The sequence below is a fragment of the Etheostoma spectabile genome, unplaced genomic scaffold, assembly GCF_008692095.1.
Source record: "Etheostoma spectabile isolate EspeVRDwgs_2016 unplaced genomic scaffold, UIUC_Espe_1.0 scaffold302, whole genome shotgun sequence".
NCBI lineage: Eukaryota > Metazoa > Chordata > Actinopteri > Perciformes > Percidae > Etheostoma > Etheostoma spectabile.
This window is the reverse complement of record NW_022605581.1, coordinates 684,018-701,612: the sequence shown is the minus strand read 5'-3', so window position 1 is coordinate 701,612 and position 17,595 is coordinate 684,018. Positions and strand designations below refer to the sequence as shown.

General features: G+C 47.6%; 1 protein-coding gene across 16 annotated transcripts in view; it reads left to right on the top strand.

Annotated features, from left to right (window-relative positions):
* Positions 1 to 17,595, top strand: part of ablim2 (actin binding LIM protein family, member 2) — a 123,533-nt gene that overhangs the window by 64,701 nt on the left and 41,237 nt on the right. For all 16 annotated transcript variants that reach the window (XM_032510956.1, XM_032510960.1, XM_032510958.1 and 13 more), the window contains exons 3-6: positions 2,305 to 2,488; positions 5,916 to 6,028; positions 9,080 to 9,206; positions 11,490 to 11,583. In XM_032510956.1, the coding sequence (XP_032366847.1) occupies positions 2,305 to 2,488; positions 5,916 to 6,028; positions 9,080 to 9,206; positions 11,490 to 11,583 (518 nt within the window). The remainder of the gene's footprint in view (positions 1 to 2,304; positions 2,489 to 5,915; positions 6,029 to 9,079; positions 9,207 to 11,489; positions 11,584 to 17,595) is intronic.

The window sequence follows — 17,595 nt, the reverse complement described above, 5'->3', positions numbered from 1 at the left end:
ATCTGGACTAAACTTTGACATCTACCCATCTGGGATCCAGTCAAAATAATTCATAATTTCTGCCTTTTTAACTAAAAAGGCATGTATAATTTGATATAAAAGAGGTTTGTTGAACGTGAATTGGAAGAATAAATGTAAAATTAGTATTAAACCAGCTCAGGTTTTTTTTTAAAAGTCCCTAAAGCATGGAAAAAAAATGACAAATAAATCAGAAAAAGTGACAAAAACATTAGAAAAGCACAAAAAAATGTTAATTTTCAATTTTGACCTGGAAGGACAAGTGATCCTGATTAACGGGAAGACGACACGAGGGTTAAATGATACTAGTTGATAGATTACTTTTGAATCCATAAGTCTAACAATCTGCAAATATCTTTCTTATACATTTTTCTTGTGTTGTTCTCTGACATAACTAGGACTACGGAAGTGTAAAAGAAACTCTTATTATTCAAGGGGTTCTCTCTGTGTGTGTGTGTGTGTGTGTGTGTTGTGTGTGTGGTGTGTGTGTGTGTGTGTGTTGTGTGTGTGGTGTGGTGTGTGGTGTGTGTGTGTGCGTCTCTCTCTGCTCTGTCGAAAAGACAGGAGTGGTCTTGTTTTTTGGAAAGAAAAACAGATTAGATTCCCCTGAGGGTGTGGCTGCTTGTGATGTCATGCGTTCGCCAGGTTACTGTGTGTTATCGATCGGGTGTTCATGGGGGTTGTTCTGCGAGCCATCACACAACACACACCACACACACGCCCAACACCGCACTACCGCCCACCACACCCACAACACACTCTCACCACCGGACCTGACAACACATCATGCACCACATTATTTGGAGTAGCTGTCATGTATTGTTAGGTGCCAGACTAGACACAGTGCAGTCTATACACACACGCACACGCACACATACACACACACAGTAATTCAAATTGTTGTATTGATTGGGGGGGGGTGTTCCTCCTTGTCTGTGTTGCCATGCCAACGGTTGATTCTGATATCTTTTTGTTTTGCAACGACTGTAACGCTAACCCGTCCCGCCGCTGGGATTCAGGGAGGTCACGTGACTGCACGACAACGTTTGATTGGTGGAGCTCATTGTAGCCTAATGTAGCAGGGGAAGACAGTTTCTTCTTCACATGTCTATTCAAGTAAACGTTAAAAGTATAGTGATTTAGAACTACTCCTCCTAGAAGTACAATGTTTTCAAAAACGTACTCGAGTAAATGTAACTTGTTACTACCCGCCTCTCACTGAGTAACAACACTAGAGACATAACACCATGCGAAATGCCTTTAATAACCCTCTGGGCCCGAGACACTCGCCCAGGAGTAAAAAAAATAGCACCTCTGATCATCGTTTAATAACTTTTGAACCATAAAGCGATTACTCACTTTCGGTTTCGTTTAAATCTGACGTTTTTCGGCTTTACGGCGGTCTCTTTTCCGGGTCTTTCTAGCCTCTACGGGGGGTTTCTATCCAGCCTGGAACTTCAAGCCTCTTTGGCTTTAAAATACCATACTGTTATATCCAAGATTGTGTCCAATTTGAGAGATATCCTACGGTGCATCGCCGTTTTGGACTACATTTCTGCCGCTGGACCTTCTGTCCTCCCGTCTAGTCTCTACGGTCCTGCCGGTCTATGTTTGACGGAGTACATGCATCATACTGGGAGATACATATGGCAACCCCTATTGTTTATGGCAAGGCCACCGAGGGGACACAACAAACCCTGCCTAATAGACTATTTGGACAGGCCATCAAATCAGGCAATTATTACCGCACATCCAGATGCTGCTTGTATAAACACTTGCTGTGCGCGGTATAGGTTATCCACTAACTATTGACATTCTGATGGTTTTATATGGCAGTAAGTTAAAAATTGCTCAACTGTGAGCCAACCGTCTGGACTTTTTTGGAAAAAATGTATGTATTTTGTCAACTGTATAAGTTATAATGATTATTGGCTTAGGTTTTACTTATCTATTTATTTATCTTTAAGGCCCTACAACCATTTTTAACATGCAAGTGACCTCACTGCAACCCAAATATTCTAATAACCCAGTTTGTCCTAAAAAAAAAGATGTTCATATCTCGACTGTAGACAACAGGGTTGATGTTTTACAAGCTTTTTTATAAAATAAATCCAGAAGGATGTTAAACTGTAAAAATGGCCTCAGGGCCCCCAGGGTTAACTGACTAAAAAGAAAATGTGTTCAGTTATCAATTTTACCTAACCTGTCTTCTTCTTTCCTTCTTCTGTACGTCCTTCCGTTTTCCCTCTCTCCTTCCCATACCCCTCCCCCCCTCCATCATGGCAGTATGTGGAGCTGAACTGGCCCAGGGGGGTTTCTTCGTGCGGCAGGGGGAGTACATCTGCACCCTGGACTACCAGCGGCTGTACGGGACCCGCTGCTTCAGCTGCCAGGACTTCATAGAGGGGGAGGTGGTGTCGGCCCTGGGGAAGACCTACCACCCCCGCTGCTTCGTCTGCGCCTCCTGCAAGTAAGGAACAGACGTGGGAAGCAGGGTCCAAAGCACATGTACACAGTACTTCACGTGTCACGTACAGTGGATGTTCTTCAGTTTTTCAGCAAAGAGCTTTTGAAAGCCCCATTTCCGACATTGGAATTTGAGAAACATCGCCATCTCTACTTCAACCTGTTTAGCTTTAATCCAAATTTACATTAAAAAACACCTGAAATGAAATGTAGAAAAAGATTTTTATTCAAGTATTAAAATTCTAAACCACATGTGGTACTTTTTGTTGGTCAGAGCCCTTTTTTTCCAGGGTCCAGGGTTTCTTTAGGTCCTTACAGGCCTGCATGTCTTAAACCATTACAGCAATACAAGGTCTTGAACACACTAAAATGTCACATCATATAGTTTTATTGTAACCCTAAACCTCCGTGTCATCATCAGCTGGTTGGCCGACCCCTGCTCGCTCTTCCCCCATGACTAAATCTTCAAAACTGAAATACAAAATCATTTTCAGGAAAATACTGCAATAGCAGTGTGTTCTTTACACACATCAGCATCTACAAGTACGTAAATCTGTATACCGTAGGCATACAGTTTTATGTACTTGTGTGGGGGGGGGGGTCCCAATCACTTGCTTCGTGTCGAATTTGGTGCAATCTGGCCAGATGGTGGCGCTAACAAACTTTACGTTTTGGCCATTCACTTTTGAGCCGTGAGTCTCAAAAACTATTTTTTTTTCTGGAGTCTGGGGGGGTCAAGACTGATCTATCCGTATAGGCCACGCCCAAAAAAATCCACCAGTTTATTTGTTTTATTCATTGTATTTCACATTTTGACCAAATATCACCAAGTTTGGTAGAACACATCTTTGGACCAAGCTAGAAAACATGACTTTCTCTGATTTAGGATGTTCCATTCAGTTGGCCACCTAACCCATTCCCACAGCCTTTTGAACTAGAGGTTTCTGTGTGCGTGTGCGTGTGCGTGTGCGTGTGTGTGTGCGTGTGTGTGTGTGTGTGTGTGTATCATCCCTCTGTAACCCCCAACCTGAGCCCTCTTTCAGAATGTTCCAGTGTGGCATTTGGGGTTTGTAATGTGATCATCAAACTCCTCTTCTAACAAATATTGCTTTTGTGGCGGCAAAACACACAGGCTTATTCTGCGGAATGTAGAAATAGGTCAAATACTGTGTGTGTGTGTGTGTGTGTGTGTGTGTGCGTGTGTGTGTGTGTGCGTGAGTGCGTGCGTGTGTGTGTGTGTGATGGTCAGGTTATTGATCATTAACAATTCATTCATTCAGAGTCATCCAGCTCTGTTTTTCACGGTCTGTCTGCATGCACTCCTCCACTGAATTTATCTCCCTCTATCTGTACAGACACATTGCCTGTAGTCCACCATCATAAGGGGGTCAGGTCACATATTCAATACGGATACACTGACATATCACATAAACAATCCATCTAACTGAGTTCAGTTTCAAGCCTATGATAGAATTATAACAAACAAATTTGATATGGATCTGGACTGAAGCAACTGTGCCGTGGTCCTGCTCTGTGGTAAATCTGTTTCAGATTGATTTAACATTTTACTCATGTTTCTATGGGATTTGGTGTTATAATATACAATATCATCCTCAAACGTTTTTAGGGAGAAAACCCTGAACACACTCCACTCTTCTGAAAATCCTTTCCTCCAAGTGTTGGAACCTGGCTGCGGATATAGGTAGAATAGATAGAATGCTTTTATTGTCATTATACACAAGTACACAGTACCTGTGCAACGAGATTGAAGCAATCCCTTTACAACAATAACAATACAAAATATCTAAAATATAAAGTCAAAAATATAAAGTGTAGGTAGTGCAGAGAAAAAAGAGAGGGGGGGGGGGGGTGTCCTGAGTTGGGAGAGCCACTAGATACATATATAAAATAGCTTTTGATACACATTGTGTGAAAGTAGATAAGTAGTAACAAATTAATAAATATTGCACTGTGTGAAATTGCACAGATTCCAGTGTCCTTTGAGGTATTATATAACAGTATAACAGTATTGCACAGTCGGAGGGGAGATATTTGCTGCTATTTGGCCACAAAAGCATAGTTAGGGTTAGGGTCAGAGGTCCAACACTGATAATAATCCCAGGCGTGCTGGATCGGGATGCAGGGCAGGTCTCCGTGCAGCCCGTTCACGTTCTTCCACACAAAACTGGAGAAACCAGTTCTTCAATGGGCTAGTTTTGTACGTAGTTTTTCGCCACGTTGAAACAGAAAAACACAAGATCCAAAGTTGGAAGAGCACTCTTTATGGAGCAGAACACAATAAGTGCTGCTGAAGCGGTCTCCAAATGTGACCAAGCGGTCCCCTCGCAGTTCAGTTCCTGGGCCACACCGTTTTACCAGTCTTAGAAAGGGCCTGGTGCACATGTTCCACACCATACACATATCCGCTTTTATGCAGATGACACTGCTATTTACCACTCTGTATTATCTCAGAAATGCCTTTTGTTTGAGGTAAGAAAAATCATTTGGACCATCGAGATACCAACGTGTCTTCACACTGTTTGCCGAATTAAAAATAAATGTAATAAAACTTAGGGTCAGGGTAACAACTTACACACAATGGGTAATTTAAGGCTTATTCTCAGAAACTCAATATCTCGAAATGTGCCTGATTCAAAATAATAAATTAAAACACAAACTAATAAATACAGAACTAATCAATTAAAATGAAGTTGTTTTTCTCATACTTGATATTCATAATTGATACTTATACTTGATTTTTTTTTTTTTAATGTTTTGGTTTGTTTATATGTATGTACATGTACAGTATGTATTTGTGTGTGTGTGTGTGTGTATATATGAATATATTTGTGTAAGTAACTGTGTATACGTACGTGCGCATGTATATTTATGTGTGTATATTTGTACATACTATACGTATATTATTTTTTTTAATTTATTTTCTCAAACTGTTATTATTATTAACTTTAACTGTTTTATTGTTTAATATTTATCGGTTGGAATGGGAAGGATATGGGTGATTTTGGTGTGATGGAGAGCTTTTGTTTTTGTTTTTGTTTGTCAGTATGTGCGTATGTTTGGGGTGTATATTTTTATTTATTTATTTTTCTTTTTTTATTATTATTCCCCTCAAGCTGTTTTGTTAATTGTCTTGTCTAAATGTGAATGTACTGTGTATTTTCTTTGCCTTTAAGGACCCCCTCGAGGGATTATTCCCAATAAAGAATTTCTTCTAAGTACAAATACAGCACATTAATCTTAATCTCATCATCAGAATACTGATATTGTTTTGACTTTATATGTCAGATCAGAGAAGTAATTCAGCTGTGGCAGCGTTTTATAAATCAGTTGTGTCCGATATTGTCTAAAATGCACAATCTGTATCAGTCGAAGCCCTCCTCTGATGTTCTGTCTGTTCTCTGTTTTTATAGACAACCTTTCCCTGCCGGCGACCGGGTGACATTTAACGGGAAGGAGTGCATCTGCCAAAAATGTACCCAGCCTCTCCCTGCCAACAGCCCTGCACCCATACAGGCCGTCCACAGTCAGTGCTTTGTTTGTGTCTCTGTCTTTCTGTGACTGTCTCAAAGCAACCATCATGCTCAGAGGACACTTGTGTACCCTGCAAACGCTCCTTGTTATCATAAGGTTCTGTTCCATCCCTTAAATTGGCACTCTCTTAAATTGCGTTCCACCAAAATGTCCACTGTTGATTTCATCATTTTGGTTTAATGAAAGGAAAAGGTACTGTTGGGAGAACTCTTCCACGCTGAGGAAGTCAACGATAGAGCCACTTTTCATCCCGAAATACCGCCCTACCGCACTTTGTTTGCATCTTCTATTTCCGCCCACGGGAGAACCAGGTCGCCTCCCTCAGGTCTGATCCTCCACATCCGCGGGCCGACCCCGCGAGACAAGGTCCGCCTCACTGGGTCGGATCCTCGCTGCCCGCCCGCTAGACCAGTTCGCCTCACTAGGTCGTCTCCTCGTGCCCACGCCCCAGAAAACCGCGAGACCAGAGTCACCACATCCTCGGTCGGAGGCTACCTATCGCACCCCATTGCGGGTACGCACCGCCCAAGCTAGACCAGGTTCCTCCCTAGTCGGAACCATAAGCAAAAAAAAAAAAAAAGAGAAAATCTCGCTGCCCTAAGACCCCACCTGAGTACCACATCGCCGCTCCACTAGTTTCCGGATCTCGTCTGGCAGCCGACCCCACTGATACCCATGTCGCCTCCTAGGTCGGAATCTATCCGCTGGCCCCCGACCCACCGCCGAGAACCAGTCGCCCTCACTAATGTCTTAGATCCCTCGCCTGGCCCGCACCCACTTTGAGAAACCAGTGTTCGGCTCATCATATGTATCGAATCCCTCCGCATGGCATCCCGACCCACGTGCGAGACCGGTCGTCCTCACTAGGTTCGGTCTCCGCTGGCCCGACCACGCGAGACCAGGTCGCGCCTCACTAGGTCGGTCCCCCGTACCCTCGCATGCGCCGACCCCCGTGAACCAGGTCGCCTCACTAGGTCGGATCGTCTGCGGTGCCCGACCCACGCGAGACCAGGTCGCCCTTCACTAGGTCTGTCCTCGCTGGCCCGACCCACTGTGAGACCCAGTCGCCTCAACTAGGTCGGATCCGCCAACACCCCCTGCGGCCACCCGACGCGAGACCAGGTCCGCACTCACTAGGTCGGTCCATATCCGCGTGGCCCGACCCACGTTGAAGACAGGTCGCCTCACTTGTGGCTCCTCTCGGCCCACCACGTGAGCCGGTCCCACTCCTAGGTGTCCTGCTCCCATCGCTGGGCCCGACACCAACCGCGTTTGACCAAGGTCGCCTCATAGGTACGGATCTAGTCAACAGCGGGCCGCCCACTCCACCTCGTAGAGACAGGTGTTCGCCCTCACTATGTCGGCCAACAATCTCGAGTCGGTCCCGACACACGCGAGACCCCAGGTCGCCTACACCTGGCGCCTCCTCACCGCGACTCCCCCCACGCCTGACCATGTCGCCCTTCACTAATATTACTATCTCCCGGCGAGCACACCGACCCACGTCGACCCATGTCGCCTCACTGGTCTGTCCATCTGCTGGCGCCTACCCACATTGATACCAGGTCTCCGTCGACAGGTCGGTCCATCACCGCACCCGACCCACCAGAGCACCAGTTCGCCAATCACTAAGGTGGATTACATCGCTGGCCCCGACCCTCTTGATACCCAGTTCGCCGCACTAGGTCGTGATCCCCCCCCACGTTCGCCGGGCCAACTCCACGTGAGACCAGGTCCGCCCACTCAGCGATGTTCGGGACAGCGCACCCCTCACGGTCGTCTCGGCCGACCCCGGGAGACAGGTCGCCTCACTAGGTCGGTCTCAGCGGGCCCGACCCACGCGAGACCAGTCGCCCTCACTAGGTCGGGTACTCGCTGGCCCGACGCCCACTGAGAGCCAGGTAGCCTCACTAGGTCGGTCTCATGGCGGGGGCCCGACCCACGCAAGACAGGTCCCGCCTCACTAGGTCGGCACAGGAATCTCCCCTCACGGCCCGACCCACGCGAGACCGGTCGCCTCACTAGGTCGGTCCGGCCACACAGCGGGGCGACCAGGCCCTCACTGCAAGGGACAGGTCGCCCCGACCCATCGACGAAGACTCGGGTCGCCTCATAGCGTTCACCCCGCCCCACGGGCCGACAGAGTGCCTATAGTCGGCTCGCGGGACCACTCCCGCAGCTCCATGCGGGTCGGCGGGGCCACGTGGAACAGTGCCGGCCTCACGTAGTCGACTCTTGCCTGGCCGACCCCGGCGAGACCAGGTCGCCTCACTAGGTGCGGTCTCAGCGGCCCACCACGCGAGGACCAGGTCGCCTCACTAGTCGGTCTCACGGGCCCGACCAAGCGGACACCTTGCCTCACTAGGTCGTGTCTCGCGGGCCCGACCCACGCGAGACCAGGTCCCTCACCTAGGTCGGTCTCGCGGCCGACCACACCCGCGTAGACCAGGTCGCCTCACTAGGTCGGTCTCGCGGCGCCCGACCCCACGTGAGACCAGTCGCCTCCTAGCGTACGGCCCATCCCAGCGGCCGAGTGGACCAGGGCCCTTCATAGTCGGTCTCGCGAGCGACCTTATCCCAGTTCCCCCATACAAAACAACTTTGGTCAGAAATCTTTTTTTTATACATGTACATCAGACATATATCACCATTCACATATTCAAAAAGGCCAAACCAGCTCCTTATCAACAGTTACACTTGCACTCATAATGAATAGTTTTGTATGTATCCAAGCCTTGTTTGCACTGTCCGTGTCTATCTAGCCCAGTCTATTCTTGTGAAATGTCTCGTCCTTATGTAACTGTATTGTTTTCAGTTGGAAATAATTTGTCTTGTATTAATGTCTGTCTCTGACGTGCGTAGCCAGTTTACTATGTTTCAGCAGAAAACAGGAACGCCAATAGTAACTGAAAATCCAGTTTTAAAGCTGAGTCAGAGGCCCGTTTTTTATTTTGTATGTAATGTTACTTTTCTCATAACTTTCGGCTGTATACTAAAAAAAAAAAAAGAATCCCCTCTGATCTAACTTGTCGTCTGTGTGCAGACTGCTGCGGCTGTGGGAAGGAGTTTAAGAATGAACAGTCTCTCGTAGCGCTGGACAAGCACTGGCACCTGGGCTGCTTCAAATGTAAAGTCTGCAACAAGGTGCTCAACGCCGAGTACATCAGCAAGTAAGTCAGTATGGCATCTTTATTCAGTCATTCAACATGGATTTTTCCTTGAGAGATGAGGGCGACCCTCATTTCCAATGTCTATGAATCACATTCCAAAGACAAATACAGAACAACAACACAGAACGTACAACCATAAAACAATATATAAAAGCAAGAAAACATTCAGAAAAAACATATGTTAAATATATAAGGATAATAGAGATGCAAAAGGAAATACAATTGTTCGAAGCAGTTACGAAGTTAACTTAGCCCGGGTGCTGTGGGCTCAGACAGGGTGCTGTGGGCTCAGACAGGGTGCTGTGGGCCAGGATCAGAAGGGTGTAACTCAGATAGGGTGCTGGGGCTAGACAGGGTGTTGTTAACTACAGTAGGTGCTGTGGGCTCAGACAGGGTGTTGTTAACTCAGATAGGGTGCTGTGGGCTCAGACAGGGTGCTGTGGGCTCAGCAGGGTGTGTAACTCAGACTGGGTGCTGTGGCTCAGACAGGGTGCTGTGGGTTTTAGACAGGGTGCTGTGTAACTCAGACAGGGTTCTGTGGGCTCAGACAGGGTGTTTGGAACTCAGACGGGTGCTGTGGTCAGAAGGGTGTTGTTAACAGAAGGGTGCTGTGGGTCAGACAGGGTGCTGTTAACTCAGACAGGGTGCTGTGGGCTCAGACAGGGTGTTGTTAACTCAGATAGGGTGCTGTGGGCTCAGACAGGGTGCTGTGGGCTCAGACAGGGTGTTGTTAACTCAGACAGGGTGCTGTGGGCTCAGACAGGGTGCTGTGGGCTCAGACAGGGTGCTGTGGCTCAAGTCAGGTGCTCAGCGGTCGAGGGTGCTGTGGGCTCAGACAGAGTGCGTGTAGCTCAGACAGGGTGCTGTGGGCTCAGGACAGGGTGTTGTTAACTCAGCAGGGGCGTGGGCTCAGACAGGTGCTGTGGGCTCAGACAGGGTGGCTGTGGGCTCAGACAGGGGCTGTGGGTCAGTCGGTGCTGTTAACTCAGAGGGTGTGTGGGCTCAGACAGGGTGCGTGGGCTCAGACAGGGGTGTTAACTAGACAGGGTGCGTGGGCTCGACAGGGGTGTGTAACTCAGATAGGTGTGTGGGCTCAGACAGGGTGCTGTGGGCTCAGACAGGGTGCTGTGGGCTCAGACAGGGTGCTGTGGGCTCAGACAGGGTGCTGTGGGCTCAGACAGGGTGCTGTGGGCTCAGACAGGGTGCTGTGGGCTCAGACAGGGTGCTGTGGGCTCAGACAGGGTGCTGTGGGCTCAGACAGGGTGTTGTGGGCTCAGACAGGGTGCTGTGGGTTCAGAAGGGTATGGTTCAGAAGGGTGCGTGGGTTCAGACAGGGTGCTGTGGGATTCAGACAGGGTGTGTAACTCAGACAGGGTGCTGTTAACTCAGACAGGGTGCTGTACTCAGACAGGGTGCTGTTACTCAGCAGGGTGCTGTGGGCTCAGTCACGGGTGAGTGTTACTCAGCAGGGGGCGTGTGTGGCTCAGACAGGGTGTGCTAACTCAGACAGGGTTGCTGTATCAGACAGGGGGTGGGCTCAGACAGGGTGCTGGGGCTCAGACAGGGTGCTGTGGCCAAGACAGGTTGTGGGCCCAGACAGGGTGCTGTGGGCTCAGACAGGGTGTGTGGGATCAGCCAGGGTGGCTGTGGGCTCAGACAGGTGCTTGGCCGACAGGGTGCTGTGGGCCCAGACAGGGTAGTGGGTCAGCAGGTGTGTGGCCTAGACAGGTGCGTGGGCTCAGACAGGGGCTCGTTTGCGGCTCAGAAAGGTGCTGGCCAGACCGGGTGCTGTGGGCTCAGACAGGGGGCTGTGGGCTCAGACAGGGTGTTGTGGGCTTCTATAGGGTGCTGTGGACTCAGACAGGGTTCTGTGGGCCCACACAGGGTGCTGTGCGCTTCTATAAGGTGCTGTGGGCTCAGACAGGGTTCTGTGGGCCCACACAGGGTGCTGTGGGCTTCTATAAGGTGCTGTGGGCTCAGACAGGGGGCTGTGGACTCAGCCAGGGTGCTCTGGGCTCATACAAGACACTGTTAGGTCAGACAGGGTGCTGTGGGCTCAGACAGGGTGAAGTGGTCTTAGACAGGGTGCTCTGGGCTCAGACAGTGGGCTGTTAGCTCAGACAGGGTACTGTGGGCTCAGACACGGTGCTGTGGGCTCAGACAGGGTGCTAACGGCTCAGACAGGGTACTGTCAGCGTGGACTCTGAGGCTCTGTGACGTGTACTTGCTGCTCTGTGCTAACGCTGACCTGCCGCCCTGTCCTGTGTTGTTCTGATCTGCTAGGGACGGGATCCCGTACTGCGAGATGGACTACCACGCCATGTTCGGCATCCAGTGCGAGAGCTGCAAGAAGTACATCACTGGAAAAGTCCTGGAGGTAACATTACAGCACTGGTTACACAGAGAAGAAACACTGTCCCGTAGCTGTGTGCATGTAGCATATGATCGACCTCCACCTTGTCCCTTAAACGCTTCATCAACTAGAAGGCTCTCAGACAGTTGTAGACCCAACTAGAAGGCTCTCAGACAGTTGTAGACCCTCGCCAAGGCCACAGGCCCTTTCTCATATTTTAAAAAAACTAAAAAAGTGCATCTGATTCAGATTTGCTTCATTGAACGGGTTCTTCCTCGACCTGTGCTACACCCTTCCACCAGGTTTTAGGCAAACTGGACTACAAATATGACCTCCTTGGCATAGGCAACAGTCTAGATTGATCAACACGTGAGGTATGATTCAAGATTCAATACGTTATTGCCATGTAACTCTGTTGCTAGGAATTTGATGCAGTGTGCAATTTCCTAACTTGAATATCAAGATGTCGCACGAGTAATATTAGACAATATGCACATCTATCAGCTATGCAATAAGAAACACAGAAACAGCAACATTATCAAGTTTTAGATTTAATAGATTTTAGTCTTTGCCCTGATGGGAGAGTCCCCTGGAGAGCGTTAGGAGGGTGTGTGGGGTCTTGGAAGATGTTCAGTCCCTTCCACTGAGTGCAGATTAAATCCATTTCTGAAATTGGTGAGTTTACAGTTAGTGATCCTTGAGGCAGTGCGGAAAATTGGGTCCAGCTGCTTTCTCTGCTGAGCCGTGGAGTTGCCAAACCACACGGATATCGAAAAAGTCAGCACGCTTTCTCACCTTCACAGCATACTTCAAACCGTGTAGTACATTGTACTTTTTGGGGGCTTTTTTGCGACCCCTCTTGGGTTTCCTCGTGCGCCCCCTCGTGCGCCCCCTCTTGGGTTTCCTCGTGCACCCCCCTCGTGGGCTTTTTCGTTCCCCTTCGAGACATTTGGCACAATTTAGGCAACACTTGAAATTTCTTGACTTTCTCTGTGTGTAGCCCTATGTCCAATAACCACCTCTTTCTTGCAGCCAGATTAGATTAATAAAGTTGGTCTTATTAGATGTAGTGACTTTCATATAGATGGTCTTTTTGGCAGCTTTAGTGATCTTATTAAAAACTGTAAACTACAACGGTCCGATTTATTTAGATATTCTCAGGTCCGTTATCATAGCCAAACATGGAGCTCAACCTTTCCAGCATTACCAGTAAATTCAGAGTTGGACAATATCTTACAAACTCCTGTTCCCTGTGAAGGCCAGGTTTCAGGTTTCTTTCAGGTCTATCCAACACAATTTTTTCTTTTCAAAAGGTGTCATTAAATAAAATCAGAACTTGAGATGGACATATCTGACACAACCTGGGACTGTGCTCAGAGTAGAGTTAATGGCACATTAACCTGATACAGTTTAAAGTCTTTCACCATATTTATCATATTAAATCAGAACTGTCCAAAATGTACCCAGACATTGATGACAGGTGTGACCGCTGTCATTCTACTTCAGCCGACAGGGCTCATTTGTTTTGGACTTGTCCAAATTTAAGAGACTTTTGGTCAATGGTTTGCAAAACTGAAGCGTTTGACACTGATGTGAGGCTGAATGCAGAAACTGCCATTGTTGCTGCATCAGTAAGTGAGGTCTTAATGACCACTAAATAAGAGAAACACGTTTGCTTTTGCCTCCCTGTTAGCTCGTAGAAGGACAGCGCGTGAGTGGACATCTCCTAAACCACCGTATACATCAGCCTGGCTGACAACCTGATGCTCTTCCTGAAATTAGAAAAGAAAAGTATTTCTCAAGAGGATCAACTGACACATTCCATAAAATATGGGATTCATTGTTGTTGAACCCTCTCCTCCCAGACAATATAAGGCCCTAACAGCTCTGATACCTGATGTGAGCGTCACACAAAGTGGGAATTGCTCCCTCTCTCAACCTCATCCTCCTTTTGTTTTGTTGGTAATGGCAGCATGTGGGTGGTGTCGGTGGGATAGGATCCATTTTCAGATTAGAAAACAGAAATCAAGGCACTGTACCTAAATAAATGGATCTGTATTATCTTATCTTTCACCATGCTTGCTCTTGGAGGAATTACTAGAATTATTGGGACTCTTACTCTATCTGTAAAGTGTTTCGAAATTTAATTTCATACTATAAGTAAAATTGAATTGAATTATAAAAACATGGTTGAACAAAGAAAAGAAAAGGATTGAACAAAGTTGTGTATTGTATAGATACAACAATGTGAGCAGAGGAGTTGCAGACAGCCCTGCCTGTCTTAATAACTAAGCACATTAGGTTGAAAAAACATGGCCGTCTACCAGGCAGGGGGGGTCTAAAGAAGAGAAAGACGCAAAGAGAAGTGCAGGATCCAGCTATTTTGGAGCTTAATATGTCATCTTTCTCTTTCTTTCTTTCTTTCTTTCTGCATTGTCTCTTGTGAGTCCCCTAAATGTATGCGAGTGCAAAACTAAATCATTGGTGTGCCCCTTTAAATGGCATTGCTCACCATGCTGTTCTTTCTGCGTTTTGTGTGATTCATTTCCATAATTTGTCCCGTTATTTTACATTGCGCCTAATTCTCATTCTCATATTTCCATTAACAGATTCCGGCGGTGACCCCATTTCCCCACAGCGATCATTAAAGTTTCATCAGGTCTCATGCTCTGCTAATGCAGATACATGAGTAATGCTTCTGGACTAGCTACCTGTGTATGCGCTGATCTGAGACCAGTAACACCCGGGTTGAGCTCTGCACCCGTCCCTCTGCAGCCGCCCGTGTGTCAGTCTGTCTGTCTTGGCTTTTGGCTATAGCACAATCTTGACTTGAGTTATGGGGATGTGTTGTCAAAACCATTAAAATGAATATGTTAACCCGAGCTGCAGTGGTAGATGGAGTGTGCACTGAACCACACATTGTCACAAATCCTGTCGCATTAAGTGCAATTATGGTCCAATGCATCTATATCGAGTCCTGTATTATGGTTGCTATGGCGCTCTAGTTGTCACTTTGACGTGTCCACATTGTGGTCTTGTTGGAATTATGACTTTCAGTGAGCTGAGATCCAAATATTGCTAATTTTGCTTTTTAGTGGAGACTTTTGGTGTAACCACTTATTAATTAATATTAACCATTCAAATAGTCTAGTTAGCTGTCTGGATTTACCCTGCAGAGACCTGAGGACCAGGTAACCATAGTCCTCAGATTGGACAGATAGTCTAGCTAACTGTCTGGATTTACCCTGCAGAGATCTGAGGACCAGGTAACCATAGTCCTCAGATTGGACAGATAGTCTAGCTAGCTGTCTGGATTTACCCTGCAGAGATCTGAGGACCAGGTAACCATAGTCCTCAGATTGGACAGATAGTCTAGCTCGCTGTCTGGATTTACCCTGCAGAGACCTGAGGACCAGGTAACCATAGTCCTCAGATTGGACAGATAGTCTAGCTAGCTGTCTGGATTTACCCTGCAGAGACCTGAGGACCAGGTAACCATAGTCCTCAGATTGGACAGATAGTCTAGCTAGCTGTCTGGATGTACCCTGCAGAGATCTGAGGACCAGGGAACCATAGTCCTCAGAAATCCACCGGAGGTTAGAACGCCAGCACAGAGACAGAAGAAGGGGACGGACATCTCGCGGAAAAAGAGGAACATCCAGCGGAATTACCGGCAACACCGGATCAATCCCGTATTTGAGACCTTGTCTATTTAGACTACTAATCACTTAAACGTAATAGGAAATGAATCCAAAACCAGTCAGGTATGTCCATGCATCCCAGGCTTCAAGTTGAGTGGTTAAGAAGACAGCAGGACATTAGCACGATTGGACTCTCTCGTCCATTTGAGAGGTAAAACTGAGTGCAGGGTAATGTGGTGTTAGTGAAGCAGTCTGTTGTTGTGCAGTGATGGAGGGATGGGACATGGGATACTCTCCTTGGACGGAGAGAGGGAGGAAGAGGAGGAGGAGGAGGAGGAGGAGGAGGAAGCTTTTAGACAGGGGGTCTTGGACGCCCCGGCTGTGACCTCGCGGCAACAGAGAAGCATTATGGGGACAAACAACACTTTCTCTCTTTTCTTTCATCACATGGCGGTCTCTCCCTTTCTCTCCTTTCATAAACACCTCTCAGGTTCTCATGTCTGGGAACAAAAAAAAAATGAGATGAGAGCATTGTACTGGGTTTCTGTGTGTGTGTGTGTGTGTGTGTGTGTGTGTGTGTGTGTGTGTGTGGTGTGTAAATGACATCATCCACCTCCATCCTACAGTATTGTGTCAGTCTTTCATGTGCGTTCTTATTTATTTGGCCCTTGAATGTCTGGAGCCCAAGACCATCTCGCAGAATAGAAGTGTGTGTGTGTGTGTGTGTGTGTGTGTGTGTGTGTGTGTGGTGTGTGTGTGTGTGTGTGTGTGTGTGTGTGTGTGTGTGTGGTTGTGTGTGTGTGTGTTTTGGGGTGGTGTGTGTGTGTGTGTGTGTGTGTGTGTGTGTGTGTGTGTGTGTGTGTGGCAGACAGCTCCAGGCAACTTTTATCTGCCTTCTCTTCTCAAATGGAAAGGAGTGTTTCAAGTTAATATTGTATGATAATAAAGACGACACTACATGCAACCTCATAAAAACACGGCATCAAACTTCCTACAGTGTAATTCCTCTGAGAGATTCAGAGTAAAGTCATCTTTTGTTGAGTCAAATGCCTGTGTGTGTGTGTGGAAGCCATTTCCATCCACTCGGCCTGTGCTTGGCTGCACTTTAGAGACGGAGCGTTCCAAATGTCGTGACATTTGGTCGGGATCAAAGAGTGTGCTTTGTGACGATGTATGGAGCCAATAACTGGAGGTGGCGTTTAGGTTTTTGCTCTTCCCAGGAATCACCCCTTGGTCATGTAGGGTGAGCGGGTACTGGGAGGTACCTTCAGGCCCTCTGTGGAGGTGGAGCACAGCTTGACAGGGTTTACGTCAGCAATGAGTGCCGGGAAATTTAAACAACAAGCCAAGCGAAGACTGTATTTCCGTAAAACATTGCACTGAAAACGATTGTCCTTTGGAGAATGAGTTAAGTAAAAACCCAACTATGAACAAAGATTGGGAACGTCGTCCATCACTGGTCCCGTTATAGGTAACAGAGTCAACTGTGTCTCATTTATGTCTTTTCCACCAAGGCTAAGCAGGTGCTGGTTCTGGTTCTGGTGCTGGTGTCAGTTCGGTGCTGGTTCTACTCGCCAGTTCTCTAAGATCCAGCTGGATCTTCCCCAGCCTGAGAGCCAGCAGACCGTTGGTTTCCTCCCCAGACCACGGTGGTTCTGGTTTCCTCCCCAGACCACGGTGGTTCTGGTTTCCTCCCCAGACCACGGTGGTTCTGGTTTCCCATCCATGTCCAGAGCTAACATTAACAGCTCTCTGTGGTTAACAGCTTACCGGGGTTTTCAAAATGGCGGCCAGAAGTTTTTTTTTTGGAACGTCATGATAACCCCGCCCCTAGCACCTGACGTAACCAGTTCTTATCTCTAGACCAGCGCTATGTTGGTGCGGAGTTGGAACCTGTTTTCTTGGCCCAGAGCCAGGTTTTTTTGTGTGGAAAAGCAAAGAACCGGTTCGATATTTGGTACTGACTCCGAACCAGCACCAGAACTACCTTGGTGGGAAAGACATATTTGTGAGCACATTGCTAGGCCATTGACAAATGAGGTCAAAGATGAAACTTATTGAACTTTGAGGCAGACAATTCAACAAATCCATAAGATAGACCCGAGATAACGCTGTTGTGAGGCTCAGGGCCCTATTGGAACAATCTGAGTGCACGGTGCGAAGCGCCTGGCGCAGGTGCGTTTAGGGCGCGTCCAAATCCACTTCAGCTAGTTGGACGGCTAAAAAAAAGGGTCCTTGCACAAGGCGCATAGTTCAAATGGGTTGTACTTAGTGTCCTCTTTAACCCTTCTGGTCTTCGGGTCAAATTTGACCCCATCCCAGTCGGAGCTGGTTGATGTGGCTCGGGAAAGGGAGGTTCGGGGTCCCATGCTGGAGCTGCTGCCCCCGAGACCCG